At 57.6% G+C, this 16,185-nt stretch overlaps 1 protein-coding gene across 1 annotated transcript in view; it reads right to left on the bottom strand.

Moving 5' to 3' along the window:
* ADAM33 (ADAM metallopeptidase domain 33) overlaps positions 1–16,185 on the bottom strand; it is a 35,188-nt gene that overhangs the window by 13,041 nt on the left and 5,962 nt on the right. Inside the window, exons 2-10 of the mRNA XM_026846889.1 lie at positions 14,008–14,163; positions 13,623–13,705; positions 6,517–6,593; positions 2,970–3,045; positions 2,050–2,274; positions 1,564–1,629; positions 1,384–1,455; positions 757–923; positions 559–643 (exon numbers count right to left, since the gene is read on the bottom strand). Coding sequence (XP_026702690.1) covers positions 559–643; positions 757–923; positions 1,384–1,455; positions 1,564–1,629; positions 2,050–2,274; positions 2,970–3,045; positions 6,517–6,593; positions 13,623–13,705; positions 14,008–14,163 — 1,007 coding nt within the window. The remainder of the gene's footprint in view (positions 1–558; positions 644–756; positions 924–1,383; positions 1,456–1,563; positions 1,630–2,049; positions 2,275–2,969; positions 3,046–6,516; positions 6,594–13,622; positions 13,706–14,007; positions 14,164–16,185) is intronic.

The raw sequence follows: 16,185 nt of genomic DNA, 5'->3' as shown, positions 1-16,185 counted from the left end.
ACAGAGAAAGGGATGGAGAAGGATTTGTGGCAGAAGTGGGGGTTTGGTCTCCTAGAAGTCCTGCACAGGACTGTTGGAAGCTCTTTTTGCCAGAGCCAGCTGCTGAAAACCTGCGGCCTTGGAATGTTCAGCCAAAACCCAGAAACCTCAGTGCCCCAGAGCACCACCCTACCTAGGTCACCAGGGCCACCATCACCCCATCAGGAGGAGGAGTTATCTGGGGTGGAGATGACCCTACAAAACCAGAGAGCACAAGCAGGGAACAAACAGGGGCTATTCAATGTGAGAGGCAGAAGCAATGCAGGACATCCCAGCACTGACGGGGTTGTACATGGGGCAGAAGACCTTTAAACCAGCCCTTTCCCACCCTCCTTAGTACTTGGCCAACATCTGAGAGGGGTAAGGGGATACCAGAAGCATCGTGCCCTCTCAGGCTGCATCCCAAGACCAATCCCAGGTGGCTGGTCCTCCAAACCCACGAAGAACCCCAGCAAGACAGGGTGGCGATGGGGTCCCCCAGTCTGGGAGGAGCAGCAGGGACCCCCATGCCCCTCTTACCACGCTGACGCCTCCAGAGTTATCCACGCTGCACATCCCCTCCAGCGGGGCCATACCGATGGTTGTCCCTCTGAAGGTCTTCCCCCTGCCCAGGAAGGAGAACGGAGGGGCAGTCAGCACCCCAGGGGTGGTTTGGAGACCCCAGTCCGAGCTGGGACCCCCTTGCCCCAACACCCCCAGGTCCATAGGGGTGCTCACGTCAGCAGCTGGGCGTTGTCGTGCTTCTTGCGTGACCTCAGCGCCTTCTTCCACTGCAGAAAGGACCAGAGCGTGGCGTTGGCATCGCTGGTCACGGCACACTGGTCCCGTTCTGTCCACACCTCCAGGCCGATCAGGGCCACCTTGATATTCAGCAACCTGTAAAACTGCAGGGAGGGTACAGGGATGGAGGGGACAGGGACTGGTGTTTGCTGTACATCCTTCATCCCCGCCACAGCGTTTCAGCTGGTGGGTCTCCACGCTTTCCCTCCAGCTGGGTGACTTGAGGACACATTTGTCCCAATCCACCTGCAAGTATGAGCTCTACAAACACAGGCATGGGCACAGGAGCCAGTCAGGATGGCACAACACCACCCATCAGCTGACAATGCCTAAACAGCAAAGAATTTTCCACCACGTGCTCACATCTGCCATCTCAACTCCTAGCCCTAGTGACATGGGGACAGTCCCTGAGGGTCACCACCAGGCTGGCCCCAATCTCAGGTGCTTCCACATGTGGTTTCAGTGATGGACACAGTCACAAGAAGGAGGTGGTCACAAGACGGAGGTGGTCACAGGATGGAGGAGGTCACAAGGGACCAGCACGTCCCTCTTGTTGGCCATTACCTTGTCCACATAGTTTGCGATCTCCACGATGCGCTGCTTGGTGTGGCCCAGGTTGAGGTTCTGGTTCCTGTACTGCAGAGAGATGGGGATGGGGAAGGGTCACCGGAGGAAAACCAGAGAGGGAGACAGAGAGGGGTCCCAGTATTTCATCAGGGGACCAGGCTCCCCCACAGCGCTCACCAGTGTGTGATCAGCAACAATGAAGAGCTCCATGTACTTCATGGTTCTCCAAGCATCTCTCTTCGCCTGCAAGACAGAAGCAAGGCTCAGAGGAGTGAAGGAGCGGGTAGCCCACGGTGTTGGGCATCTCAGGCTTCCCAGACACTGCTCGCGAAGGACAGCTGAGAGGGGAAACTGAGGCACGAGGCAACAAGGAAAATTTGAGTGGCTACAGTGCCATTCCCAAAGCCACCCCACAGCATGTCCTACCCCGTGCGGCACAGCACTGGCACCCATCCCACACATCTCTGAGGTCTCCTGCCCAAACTCCAACCAGGTAAGCTGCCCACACAGACCCCCTCATGCCCCATCTGCCTACTCAACTCTGCCCAGACGCCAGGCTGATGGGCACCATGCCACAAGTTGCAGGTATCTAGCAGGGGTGCAGAGAGCCCCACTCCCAGCCCTCTGCCCCTCTGCAAGCAAAGGTCCCTGGGATGGATTTACCCGGCGGTGCACCGGCTGGAAGAGCTGAGCGATGTCAGCGATGGTGCTCCCGAAATCGTCACCATGGCCACAGGTCCCGCCCTGGATGGGCAAGTGCTCTGCTCGGTGGATGATGTGGTGTCCTGGCTCGGGGGTCCCCAAAGGTTTCAGGTAGTAGCTGGCATTGCTGTTCAGCACTATCAGGCCCCTGGCAATGGAGAGCAGTCCCCGATAGCTCCTGTGGTGCTTTCATTCTGCCTTCCCCAGCCCCCGCTGAGGCCCCACAAGCTCACTGCACCGCAGCTTGGTCCATACCCGGGGTGGGGGTCTCCGTCAGTACGACCCTATGAGCTAATATATCCTTAGCACTAAAACCTCTGCACTGGTCAGACCATGTGAACACAGGATGGCAGCTGGTGGTTGCAACAGGGTGACACTCAATTCTGGGGTACCCACTGCAGGGTGGTGGGTCTTGCCTCCTCCAGAGATGAAGTTCCTTGAAGGCAGTTTGTGTTGCCAGAAAAAGGGCCTCTCCCCCTCCCTGCCCACCCCCGGGGTTGGGTGAAGGATGGGAGAAGGGGAGAAGTGGCAAATCAGCCCCGTGAAGCATCTGGAGCTGGGCTTGCAGGACCATCGGTGTTGCTCCAAGGGGTCCCCAGAGGGGGTCCCTGCAGAGAGGAAGGGGGCAGCCAGATCCAGCCCCCTCTCCACCAGCCCCACGAGCTGCTCGAGCCCGGCACTGCCTGTGTTTATTTCCCGAGGTGCTGTATCGCGGCCAAGAGATACAGGAGCCACGTGTTGCTGCATTCCTCCCGCGACAGGCGCCGGGGATGCTGCCAGCGAAAACACCGCGCCTCATCCCGGTGGGGCTCTGGCTTCGTCCCAAGTGCCAAGGCACCCTGAAAAGCAGAGATGAGCTACGTCCGTCCCCCAGCACCTACCGTGTGGTTGGGGGTCACCGTCACCGGCTTCCCGTCCGTGGTGTAGTGTGTCTCGGTGTAGCCTGGCGCCAGCAGCCTGCAGAGAGACGGGAGAGGGGTGAGGACCCTCGAGCTGCTCTGGGTGTCCTGTGCCTCTGTGGCTGAGCCATCAGCACAGTCCCCCTTCCCAGCCCCCCTCTGCAAAGCTTCGGGCAGCGGAGCTGGCAGTGCGGCCATCACCGCTGTCTCAGGGCTGGTCCCCGACCAGTGGTTGCCCATGGCCAGTGGTGACATGAATCCCAGTCCAACATCCCCCTTTGTGTCTCAGCCCATTCTGCTCCAAAGTCCTGCTGGTCTGGGACAGGGGACCTGCACTGGAGGAGCCCGGCTGCCCACCCACCCATGGCTCAGGGGCCACCTTGCCACCCTTGAAGACAAGCAGCCAGGCAGGGTGACAGCTCCTCCATCAGCGCCAAACCTCCCCAAACCTAAACCCTCCCAGCAGGAGAAGTATTCAGGGTCCAGCTGAGGACACAGGAGGTTTGAGGTCTCCAATACAGCCAACCCCTCCAGCCCCAGGCATGTCACTTCACCTCACTCACGGCACAGCGAGGGTGATGCTCCTGATGCAACGCCCCAGCAACAGGGTCGGGGGGTCCCCAAAAAAAACAGAGCTGATCGTGAGAAAGCTCAGGCTGCTTTTAGTAAAACCTGCACCCCTCTGCCTTCAACCCATGTGCCTCAGCTTTCCCCCAGTTGACAGCCAACACCCACCAAACCCAGCCCCGGGGCCACCAGTGCCACAGCCCTGTCCCGCGCTGACAAATTGTTTCCCACTGTGGGCAAGAGCCAGAACTAAGTTTGCAACCAGCGAGTGCGAGGACCTGAGGGTCCCAGGGAGCAGGCAGGAAGGATTTAGACCAAAATAACCCCACGAGTGGTGGAAAAGAAGAGAAAGGGATGGAGGTTTCCCACACCACCGAAGGCTGCACAGCCCTGTCCAGATGCCACAGTGATGGGCACCCCACCACAAGCTTGCAGGCACTGTGAGGACAGCAGGTCTTCCAAGGGACAGTGCGCATGCAGGAGTCTTGGCCACCCAAAGAAGGAGAAAGCAGGTCTGGGTTTACCCCTGCTGACAGCTTGGCCCTTTATTTGTGGGGTTTGGCCCCATCCCAGAGGTTTTATTCTGCAGCAGAGGAAAATAAACCAAGCAGCCAGCCCCAGAATAGCCCTCCCGCCTCTTGGTTTCTATTTTGCAAACAGTTTGGCCCCAAAAATGTCACTGTGGTCATGTTCCCGCCTTCCTAGCCTGCCTGTGAGTGGGTGCCTGGCACCAGTAACTCCAGTTACAGCAGAGAAAGGAGACAGGAGCTCAGTCTGGTTCCTGGCAAGGGACCCGTGGGCAGCTTGGCAAGACAAGTGTCCGGCCAGCACAGGGGCAGACAGGCAGCTGCCCGTACAGGATGGGGACAGGGATGGGGACAGGTCAGCTGAGGACAGCAGAGAGGCAAAAACCTCCATGCCATGCCTGGGGAACAGGAAGAACTGGGAGGGTTGAGCCGATCCCCCATCCAGGGGCACAACGAGTCCCATCACGGCTCAGACCACTGGGATGTCCTCTCCAGGGCAGGCCAAGGACCAGGAGTTTTGGGCAGGGAGGACAAGGAGATGTGTATTCTCCTCCAGCTGAAGGCAAGGCCTTCTTGGAAAACACCCCAAAGGATGGTTTTGAGGGCCAACCACATCTCCCAGTACCAGAAGAAAAGAAGATTTGAGGTCTACCATGGCCTCACTGGCCCATGAGCTACCAGGTCTAAGGTTATCTGGCACAAGGCAGCATCTTAGATGGCCAGGGCTGCACTGGTCTCCCCAGTAGGCCAGTACAGCCAGTCTTGGGTGTCGTGGACTACCCTGGGTGCCATATGGACTGCCTTGGGTGCCATGGATTGTCCTGGGTGTCATAGGCTGTCCTGGGTGCCATGGACTGCCCTGGGTGTCACAGATGTTCTTGGATGCCACATACTATCCTGGGTGCCAGGAATGATCTCGAGTGCCATGGACTATCACAAGTGCCACAAGGTGTCTTGGGTGCCCCGGATGGTCTGGTGTGCTATGGGTGCTCTTTGATGCCATGGAAAGTCCTGGGTGCCACAGACAGTCCTGAGTGTCATGGACAGTTCTGGGTGCCACAGATGCTTTTGAGTGCCATGGATGATCCCTGGTACCATGGATTGTCCTGGGTGATCAGTTCCCTTTCGCTGCCACCAACCCCTTCATCTGTTGCACTGTGCCCTCAGCCAGAGCTCAAGATCCTGCAATGCCCCACACTCCTCTAGTCCTGCCAGACGCACCACAGCCACCAGGTGTATTCCCTTCCAGCTCAAGGGAAGGCCTTGTTGGAAAACACCCCAAAGGATGGTTTTGGAGGCCAACCACATCTCCCAGTACCAGAAAAAAGATCTGAGGTCTAACATGGCCACCCTTCACCCCTCCCGGCCACACTCATCCATCATGGCAATGATGGCCATGAGAAGACATGTAAACATCTGCAGGCCTGGTGCACCAGGCTAAGAAACAAGGCTAAGCTTTGCACATGAGCTTTCAATCCCCACTGCCAACCTCACCACTGCTCACAGTCCTAAAACACAATGTGGATGGGAGCCCCCCCAGTTCTCCTTCCCGCACACCAAAAGCTCCTCTGCAGGTCAGCAGGGCTGCATGGGGGACAGGGTGGTGACTGCTTTTGTACCCAAACAGCAGCAGGAAGAGGGATCTGCCAGGCGTGAGCCTCCCCCGGCTGCTGGCAAGAAGCAGAAGTGGAAGCAGAAGCTCGTCCTGCAGAAATCAGCTTTCTGCCCTGCTCCATCACAGGGCTGCCTGGCACCGGGAGGGACCCGAATGTGCAAGGGGACAAATGTCACAAGGTCTCGGGGAGAGGGGCAAGGAGAGCAGGGCAGGAGATGGAGATGATTGCTCTCCTTGCTCCAGCCCTGGCACGAGGGGATGCCAGGCTAGGTGAGCATCACAGGGACAGACACTGCTGGTACCTGCACCCAAAGAAGGACCCCAGAAAGGCTCGAGTGAGGCTACGTGGCAAGGTCACCCAGGAATGGTGGCCAAACCCCAGAACAAACCAACAGAAGAGCAGCAAAGGTTTCCAAATCCCTGCCAGCAGTCAGCAGTGCCCACCATGAGACACCTCCACAGACCTCACAGGATCAGCCCACCCAGCAGGACGGCAGCCCAAGAGCCCCCCATCCCCCTGAGCCTCTGCCTGGCACATCCCCATCCCCTAAGCACCCCACCTCGCCTTCACCTGTGCTGCATCCTGCACCACGGCATCGAGCCAGGGCTGTTTCATGCACAACACGGGTGTGGGCAGCGGAAAAAGGAACATTTCAGCCCAAACTGCCACATCAGCTGCAGCTGGCAGGAAGCCACACCGAGCTGTCCCTTCCCCTGCAGGCAGGAGAGCCAGGACAGGGTGGCCAGGATACTACTGCTCCAGGTGGGAGCATGCCAGGGACACCCAACACCTTGCCCCAGCCCCAGCCCAGACACTTACTGGTTCCTCTCCAGCACCAGGACGAGCTCCCTGCCCTCGGCCATCACAGCCACCTTTGCCCGGGCAGGCACCGGCACCTACGGAGGAAGCAAAGGAGGGACAGTGTTAGCAAAGACAGAGCCCAGGGTGCTGCCTGCCTGTATTATTGTAGGACCTACTGCTCTGTTAGCAACACAGAGCCACATCCCTGTTTAGAAACCCAGGAGCTGCTTTTCCAAGTACAAAAATACAGCAGGAGCAGTGAAAGCACATGTGCTGCCGGGCAGGGGCGGGTGTCAGTGGTGACACAGAGAGGGGCCAGGAGGTCCCTGAGCACCCCAGTCACTCTGCAGGGGACATTCCCCACCAACCTATATCACCTCTCTCCTCCCAAAAGCTCAGTCCCTCCATTCAAGCTGGCAGCGGACCATGGGGCACCCACCAGACACCATCTCCTCTGCCCATCCCCGTCCCCAGTGCCTTCCTCTGCTCCCCAGCTCAGGGCACATCCCACCCTCTCCTCCGTGGATCTGTTCCACCTACTGCAAGCCCGTGGAAGGTGAGAAATAAACCCTCCGGCTTCATTTCCCGTGAATTCCCAGCCTAGCAGGGGATAAAGGAGGATCTGCACTGAGATTCACCCCACAAGGATGGGATGAGACGGTAAATCCCAACTCTGCTGGCAGCTCCCCCAGGGAAAGGCAACAAGGGAGAACCAAGACGGGATACGGGATGGGGAGCAGCACCACGAGCACCCTGAGCAGGGTCTCTGCGTACTCCATCCCACCACGGCTCCATCCCTCCAGTGATCCTGAGCCAGGGGAAAGGGCGTCATCCCCTGCAGAGGCTGGTCCCTGGTGGGGTCAGCACCTGCGTGCACCCTTGTGGGGTACGAAAATAAGTAGTAACCGCCCAGGCACTGGATAAGGGCACCGTTAAAAATACTGCAGGGCAGCAAGAGGAAACAATTGACTCAGCTTCCCCAGGATGACGGTGGTTTTACTCACTCCCTCACTTTGGAGGGCGTTCAACAGGAACCCTAAGCAGGGACCCACACCAGTATAGCTCATCTGTGTGTGACAGGATGCGCTGGAGCCCAGAAGTGCTCTGATGTCCCCACGTCCCTTCTCTGGCTCCAGCACTGGGGACACTAAAAGCATCGCCCTGTCTCTTGTTTATGGCCGGGTCAGTGTGGGTGGTTCTGTCTCCCTCGCTCGGTCCCTCCCCATCCATGATGGATGCAGGGAGCCCGGCGGGCTGCCAGCCCTCAGCCACGAGTTCGGGATCCACTGCGGGGCCCCGGCACCCTGGCTGTGAGCTGACGAGTTTTTCCCAGCTCTGGAGGGAAAGGGGAGAGGAAGGACCCATCCTGCTCAGCTCTGGCTTGGGCTGCTCTTAACATCACGGGGTTTTACAGCCACTCATTAGGAATCCAGCGGGGCGGGGGCAAAGTTGGGTGATTCCCAGCTTGGGCTAAACCAGAGGTCAGATCCTGCTGTCCCCTCTCATCCCTACGGAGAGGGCCGGGAGGGCTTTGCTCCTTACGCAACCCAGTCCCCACCCCATAGGGAGACTGGAGGGGCCCCCAACCTGGCAGCCACCCCCCAGGGACCATCATGCTAATAAGGGGCAGCATCACGGGCCAAATTTCAGGGTGCAGGGCAGCCAGGTACCACTGCTGCTGCACCCCAGGACATGGGGTTTGTGCTCCCAGAAGGGGTGTTCCTGCAGGTTCACCCCAAATTGTGCTCTAGGGATGGAGGTACCCCATTAAGCTGCTCAAATTAGCCACAGAAATGCTTCTGGCCCCAAGGAGACTCGTGGGTCTGAGTCCTTACAGCCCCATTTCCCAAGGGCAGGGAGGTGCCGGTTACCCCAGGGGGACGCAGTGACAGTCGGCCTGGCTGAGCCCCCCTTCTGCCTCCAACACTGTCTTCCCAGCTCCAAAAAAGGAGACCAGACACAGTGAAAAAAAAAAAAACAAAAACAAACCAACCAAAAACCAGCCAAAAAACAACCACCCAACAGCAAACGGGCTGAGTTCGAGGCCCTGCCACTTCCCGGCGAGCCCCTTTGGCACAGCCACGGCCATGATCACAGCATGGCCATGGTCCCCCACTCCTGGCGAGGGGCCCTGGGTGATGCGGGGAGGAGAAGGAAGCCGGGGCAGAGGGCTTCTCTCCTTCAGTGATGGTGGGAATGGGCTGTATTTTTAGAACATGATCTTATACAAACATCACTCCCTGGCCAAACATGGTCTGTACATTTTTCTTGCTGTTTCACTTCTTTCCCCCTCTCGCCCTCCCTTTTTTCAGGCCTGTTTCTCCCCGTCTCTGATCTCCCTAACACCCACTCCCCACAGTCGTCCTCCTCCTCCTCCTTCTCCCCAAGTCCCTGCCGGCTCCTTCCTGGTTTTAAATTCCCCAGCAATTACTCCCTGCCTCGACTTAAGGGCCTTTACTGGCAAAATGCTCTTTCCCAGCTGCCGTCTTAAAGGGACATGTGAGTGTACAGAGTTATCCCAGCATCCGCAGTGCCCCGTGCAAGCACCGGCCCGTCTCCCCGGCTGCTGAAGGCTGGAAAACAAACCACTGCTAATGGGATCTGTGTCTGACCCCTGCGAGGTGATGCATTCCAAGCTCTCCCCTTCCCCGTGCCTCAGTTTCCCCCTGAGAGCACATGGAGAGGCAGTGGGGAGCAGGGGACTGATCCTGGTTTCAGTTGGGATGGGCTGAAACCAGCTCAGCGTCTAGAGAAATAAATAGCAGGAAAAAGAGAGAGAAGGAGGGTGCGAGCACCATGCACACCAGACAGGAGTCAGATAACCCAACTCTAAGGCCAGGAAAAGTTATTGCATTAATTAAACGCTAATAATTTTGCCTTGAGCCTAACAGGTAGGCAGCTGGGTCCCCGTGAGCTGCCTGCCAAAGTGTTGTGCACCAGGAATGAGTGGGGATCAGCACCTTCCTGGGCTCCAGCATCGTCCCAGGCTCAAGCATCCTCCTGGACTCCAGCATCATCCCAGGTTCCAATATCATCCAGGGCTCCAGCATCATCCAGGATTCCAGCACTGTCCCAGGCTCCAGCACCATCCAGGGCTAAAGCATCTTCCCAGGCTCCTGCATCCCCCTGGGCTCCAGTGTCATCCCAGGCTCCAGCATCATCCCAAATTCCAACATCATCCTGGGCTCCAGCACCATCTGTGTCTCCAGCACCTTCCTGGGCTCCAGCATCTTTCTCCCCCACCCAAACACCACCACCTCCTCTCTCCAGCAGATACGAAAAGGAGGTACCAGTCCCTACCACAGGCTGCAGGAACCCCCTTCTCTCAGCCCTGGCTGCATGTGGAGGTGATGGCCCCTCTCCAGGCCATCCCAGGAAAGCCAGTCCCACCAGGGGCTGGGCTGGGAGAGGCAAAGAGCAGCTGAGATGAATGTGCCCTGGCCGGGACCCAGCCCAGAAGACTCACCGGGCCGAGCTCAAGTCTGTTTTTCTTTTTTAATCCGCTGATCAGGAACACCGCAGCAATGTTTGCAGAGGAGCTGAGGGCAAGAGCAATGCTCTTTGAGGGGAAAGATGATCTTTGTTTCCCCACGGCTCCTGGCCATCTTCCTTGCCCAGTCTCCCTCCTCATCCTTGCTGGAAAAGCTCTCGCTGCCCTGCAGGAGAGTGGCTCTCCCAGAACCGGGCTCAGAGAGCACTGACCCCCTTGAGAAATCACTAGTTAAGCCAAAATCCAAAAGCCAAGCTCAAATCACAGCCCAGTCATCTGCTCGGGCAGGTCCCATAAGCCCTGGTTTCCTAAGTAAGCACATGCAAGCCTGGATGTAAGGAGGAAGACGGGGATCAGAGGTACCAGGAGATGCTCCGTAGAGGATTTGGTGATGGGTTTTGCAGCTGGAGCATCATGGCTGAGCCAGGTCCTCCCCAGGCAGCTGGATCTGAGCAGCAGAGTTAAGGTTTGAAGAACACAGTCTGGGGACTGCCTTGTCCTAAATACACATGGGATCAGGATCCGAGACCTCAAGGACAAACCTCTCGCTCCGAGTTGCTCGCTGGAAAAGAATCCTGGGGGCAGGCAGAGCCAGGGCAGTTGGGGGAACCAGGGCAATCCAGGCCCCAGAGGCAGAGGCAGGATTTTGGTTACTGTGAAGCCAAGTTGGCTCAGGGACCACATCAGGGTTTTGTCAGTCCTGCCACACCTTGCAAAGGGAAAAGGGCTTCCCTGCAGGAAACAGACTGTGGGAATGTGTATCCTCGGCACCTGCAGGCCGCCCCAGGCCCTCTCCTCCCTTCCTCCTCTGGAGCAGGGCTGTGACCCCACACTATGTGATGCTTCCCGGGGAGGGGCCTGGGGTATCACACCCTGACTGTGACACAAGGGGATGCTCCAAGCGTTAGTCAGCAAGGAGGAAGGGGATAACCACGTCCCACCCCCAGGACAGGAAGACACTGGCTGCTCCAGGGACCCAGCGGATGTGGTGGTGGGGGGGAAGCAGTGGGTGGAAGGATGCTCCATCCATGCGAAGGTGTGTTCCCACACAGGGACAGGGAGCCAGGGGGTTGAGGGGCTCCTCTGCCTGGGTGTTCCTCAGCCCTTGTGATAAATAGAATCTCAGACAGGTTTGGCTTGGAAGGGACCTCAAAGATCATCCTGTCCCACCCCCTGCCATGGGCTGACCTTCCACTAGCCCAGGTTGCCCAAAGCCCCGTCCAACCTGGCCTTGAACCCTTCCAGGGACGGGGCAGCCACAGCTTCTCTGGGCAACCTGGGCCAGGGCCTCATCCCCATCACCATAAAACACTTTTTCCTTATGTCCAGTCTAAAGGTGTTTTCTTTCCGTTTAAAACCACTGCAGTGAGAAACGATACTTGAGAAAAAGAAGTAAGTCGGAGCACCACAGGCAGCAGGGAGGGAACAGGGGACTCGTGGGGCTGGATACTGGTGGAAAACCTGGGCCAGGATACTGGGCCCAACCTCCATTTCCAGCTCCAGCTGGAAAAGCCCACGGTCAGCTCCAGGAGCTTTCACTCCGTGCCCTGAGCTGGGAGAAAGGAGTGGGAGGAGGAGGAGGATGCCAGTAGCAGTGGGGCAGGATCCCACCTCAAGCCGGTGGCAACGAGGGAGCTGTTTGCAATCAGGGTCCCCACGACCTCCTCCCCGGCCTCTCCAAAATCGCTTCCATGTGTGTCGGGAGCCGTCGAGCCCACAGGGAGTTCAGCCCCGAACAATAGGAGAGAGGAGGGTGTAGAGGGGGGAGGCAGGGTCTGGCCCCCCCCAGCGCCATGCCAGCCCACACATGATGGGATTGCAGGGCTGCCACCACCATCCTCCTCCTCATCCCACTGGCTCAACCTTGCTCCTCCAGGAGGAGGGAAAGGAGACGTGGTGATGTCCCCCAGGACAGTGACAGGGGCCACCCCGCAGCATCCCACCCGCTGCACAGAGGAGCAGCCCCCGGGGAAGGGACAGAGGAGCCTCAGGGCTGTCACCACGCTTGAACCCATCATTTCACACGCTCGGATGTTGTCTCCTTCGGGCCAGACTCCCGCCCCGAAAGCCAGCCCTGCCCAGACAGACAGAGCAGGCTGGCGGCAATCACATGGCTGTATTTATTTCCAGGATCTTTGCTAGAGGGCAGAAAGAGACGGGGTGGGGATGGGGTGGACTAAATTGATCCTAAAAATACACACATCAGTGCTACCAGGGCAAAAAAGGGCTGGGGAGCCCGCTCACCCCTACCCCGTCCTTTGGTTGCCACCATCCTTCCCCCCTGAAGCCTCCTCGCTCCCGGCTGCGACCACCCTCCCTCTCCCAGCCTTCCCCCCTCTCCAAGGAACAGGAGCCTCCTTGTTTTGGGCTGGCTGGAGGCAGTGGAGGCAGAGCAGATGCCAGGAAACACATCGGGACCTTCCCAGCCACCCTGACCCTGGCCAGTGGCCGTCCCAGCCCCACATCCCCCGTCACACGGATTTGCACCCACCCAGCACAATTTTGGGCAGCGGGGTGTGAGCAAAAGTATAAATAAACCTCCTGCTGCCACGCGTTCCCTGTCTCGAGTGCCCTCCAACCTAAATATAGAGCGATCCGGGGTTGCTGGAAAGGGAGGGGACGTTTCTGCAGGCTGACCACAGCATCCCCAACGCGATGGGCTGTTTCAGCTACCGGAGAAGCACAGTTCCCAGCAGTCGGCACCGATGGGAGCGATGCCCCCGACTCCCCTGGGAAAAGGCACTGTCCAGCCCCTCGGAGGAGCCAAGCAGCACAAACTGGGAAGTGGGGTTGACTCCACCTTTGGTATCTCCTGCCTGGAGCAAGGAGGCCTCGCTTGGAGGCACCTCAGGTGGCTTCAAAGCTGCATCCTCAGCCCCTGCTCCAGGGAGATGCCACCAGAGGAGGTCACCTCCCAGCACTGAGTCTTCTCAGCAGCAAATCTGCTCATCCCCAAAACCCGACGGTTTCCCGCAACCATCCACATCGGTGCTCGTTGTGCTGGGAGGCGATTTGATCCACCCTGAAGGAGACCGCAGCCCCCAGAGCCCCTCCCAGCTGCTGGGTACGACCAGCTGCTGTGACCGACGGGCAGCTGCGGAGCCAGTTAACCCCAGAGTCGGGCAAGGTGACAAAATCCAGGCAAGGGTCATGACAAGCACCTCATCAAGTGGATTTGGAAGCACTGGGGGTGGCAGGGAGGGTGCAACAGGCCAGCGGAGCAGCCTTCAGAAGAGATGTCCTCTCCTCCCTGCAGCCTGAACCCGGCTTCTCCGCAGTCTTCCCAAGGACATTGCTCTTAAATCCCTCGGCACCTTCCCTTTAGCTAAGAACTGCTGGTCAGCCCATCCCAGCCAAACCAGCACTGTGAGAAATCAGCTGCACCTCCTCCTTCTAAACTGCCCATCTCCTTTCTGCTCACCCCACAGCCCTTGGCCATTCTTCCTACTGCCCAACAGTTAGGATCACACTTAATTAACCCACTGTTGCATCCCCCATCTGAACAGGGTGATGGGTCCTATCAACTTGACACGGGACCTAAAACTCCAACTCTCATCCGAGCCCCACCATGAAGACCTCGAGGTGCAGGACCTGGCCGCGTGGTGCCCGGGGGAGGAACCATCCTCACCTTTACCTTTTCATCCAGACTGACGGCTCGTCTGGTACGACCCCTGAGGAGCCAGTGTGGGGTGACCCGCTCTCCATGGGATGGTGGCCCTGGACAAGAGAAGACCTGGTGAGCACATGAACAGACCTTGCAAGCCCCCAAGAGTGGGAGCTCCTCCGCAGCCACATCAGGAGTGAAAAGGGAGGAAGGGACAGAGCTGAGGACTCTGACCAATATCCAGGGCCACCTCTTGGGTGTTTCTGGGGGATGGACACCAGCGCGATGCCAAAGCATCACCCCCTCCCCAGGCCAGCACCCTCATCACTGGCCCAGCCTCACTCCTGGAAGCCTCCCAGGAGCACTGCTGCCCACACAGGTCCCAAACCAGTGGCCTAAATCCCCTGAAACTCACCCTGGAGAAGCAGCCAGCACTTGGGTGGCACCACCCTGGCCCTGCTCACATCCCCACTGTCACCAACCAGCCCAGACAAACCCCAAGGAGCACCCCAGCACAGGGCGAGGGCAGGGGCTGTGCGGGCAGCAGCACATCCTCCTGCCTTCTCTCTCTCTCACGAATTACACAAGCTTTTTTTTTTTTTTTTTTTTTTTTTTTTTTATTGATTGTCGTCATTTACGGGATGGGGAAGCGTGGTTCGATCACCCAGAAATCGAGCCATCATCCTTCCAGCCAGAGCTGGGCTCGAGCAGAGGAGCTAAAAGAGCAGTACAAGCAACTCCTTGGCTGAATTAGTGACAGGCAGACTTTCTAAGATTTATTTTTTTCCCTGAAACAATGTGGCTGCATTTAATTGCAGCAGAGGGAGCAGCTACTGATGACTTCAGCCTGGACAACAACAGGAAAAAAACAAATAAAACTCTGAAGATGCTGCAGAGAGGGGATGAAGTCTAGCAAAAATGTCAAGACTTGGACCACTTTGCCAAGCCAAATGTTGTCAGTGAAAGCTCAGATCTAGTAACCTTCCCCAGCAAAGGGGAAAGTTATTTACTAAGGGAGTGGAATAACAGAGCTGATTGGCTTTATAATTTTATACGCTTGTTTTGGTTCCCCGTGCAATGATCTAGGGGGATTTGGCTTAAGGAAAGACAAAGTTATTGAAATGTAAAAAGCAAAAAAGATGGAGTTGTTGGGAATTGCAGAGTGAGTGTTTAACGTGACTGAGCTACCCAGCCCGGCCACATCCGTCCCACCAGGCCCCGGGACGTGCCCGGCGCTATCACACGGTGGCATTTAATCAACTTTCATTATATATAGCATGTAATCTGCAGTTATTCCCGGAATCTGATAAGGTGGTGGCAGGAGCCCAGCTTCCCTCTCCTCACCTCCTCCGAAAGCCTTAGCCAGGCCCTCCAACCCCCCAGCCCTACCTAAGTCTCATTTTCTGGTGGGGAAACTGAGGCACGGCTGCGATGCGCCTTGCATTTCAGCCACGCAGGGTGAGAGGCTCTTGGTGGGGTTTGCTGCCTTCCCGTTTCACAGAAAGGGGGGAAAAAATACAGATTTTATTTTTTTTTCTTCACAGAGGGAGATGGCCGCTGCCTCTCCCAGCTCGCTGCAGAGCCCGTCTTTCTCCCACGCTGTCTGGGGAGAGGGTGGGAGGCGAGGGGCAGCCGTTCTGCAGGGATTACTGGGCTGGGCTTTGGGCCACGTTGTAAAAACCTCTTGGTTCTTAGATTAAGCTTCTCCCTGTTTTGACTATAACTTTTGCTGGGAATCAGAGACACTCAGAGCATGAGACAGGGCTTGAAAAAACTAAGTCAAACTCAAATGTAGTGCAGAGGGGGTTCCCCATCCCCCTAACCCAAGTCCTTTTTTTTTTTTTTTTTTTTAATTTTTTTTTGGGATGTTCACACCATCGCGGCCGGGGATGTCCGAGCCCAGCGATGAGCCCCGCCGTGCCCAGGCTCCAACCGAAGCCGGCAGCTTTCCCGGTCCGCTCCTCCTCTCCTCTTCAAATCCAAACAGAGGTTTCTGGCTCCCACCACCCTCCCCGTTCCTCTCTCAGCTCCCCGGCTCGCACGGGTTTCTCTTGGAGTGGCTGGAAAACTTATTTGCAGCAGCGAACCCAGCAAAGCTCGAAAGTAAAATAAAATAATAATAATAAAAATGGTGCTTTGCGTGGAGAAGCATCAGCCCCGGCTTCCTGGTGGAGTTGTGGAAAGAATTAGGGATGGAGAAAAGAGGCTGAACCCAACCTGGCAGCCCCCCTATTCCTCCTATTTGAAAAGTGATAGATACCGCTGGGGAAAATAACGGACTTCCTCAACAACAGAAAAAAAAACAGTTTCACCCCAAAACATACCTCGGCAGCACAAGCCGCCGCCTTTCAAGGTGCCACCGCCCGCAGCTGGGATGGGTGCGGGGACCCAAGGGAGGTGCGGGATGGGGAGACGAGGGGTGTCTCTGCCGTTCGGGGGGTGCTGGGGGAGCGGGGGGGTGTGTGAGGAGCCGAATCCTCCCCTGTCTCGGGAGGGGGGCCGGCTGGTGCCAGCCCTCCCATCCCAAGCAGCCCATGTAGAGTCAGAGCGCAGAGCCCTGACAGCGCTGGGCTTTTGGGGGACACTCCGAGAG

The sequence above is a fragment of the Athene cunicularia genome, assembly GCF_003259725.1.
Source record: "Athene cunicularia isolate RWA chromosome 4 unlocalized genomic scaffold, athCun1 chr4_part1, whole genome shotgun sequence".
NCBI lineage: Eukaryota > Metazoa > Chordata > Aves > Strigiformes > Strigidae > Athene > Athene cunicularia.
The sequence above is the reverse complement of the archived record's forward strand: the minus strand, read 5'-3'. Positions and strand labels throughout refer to the sequence as shown.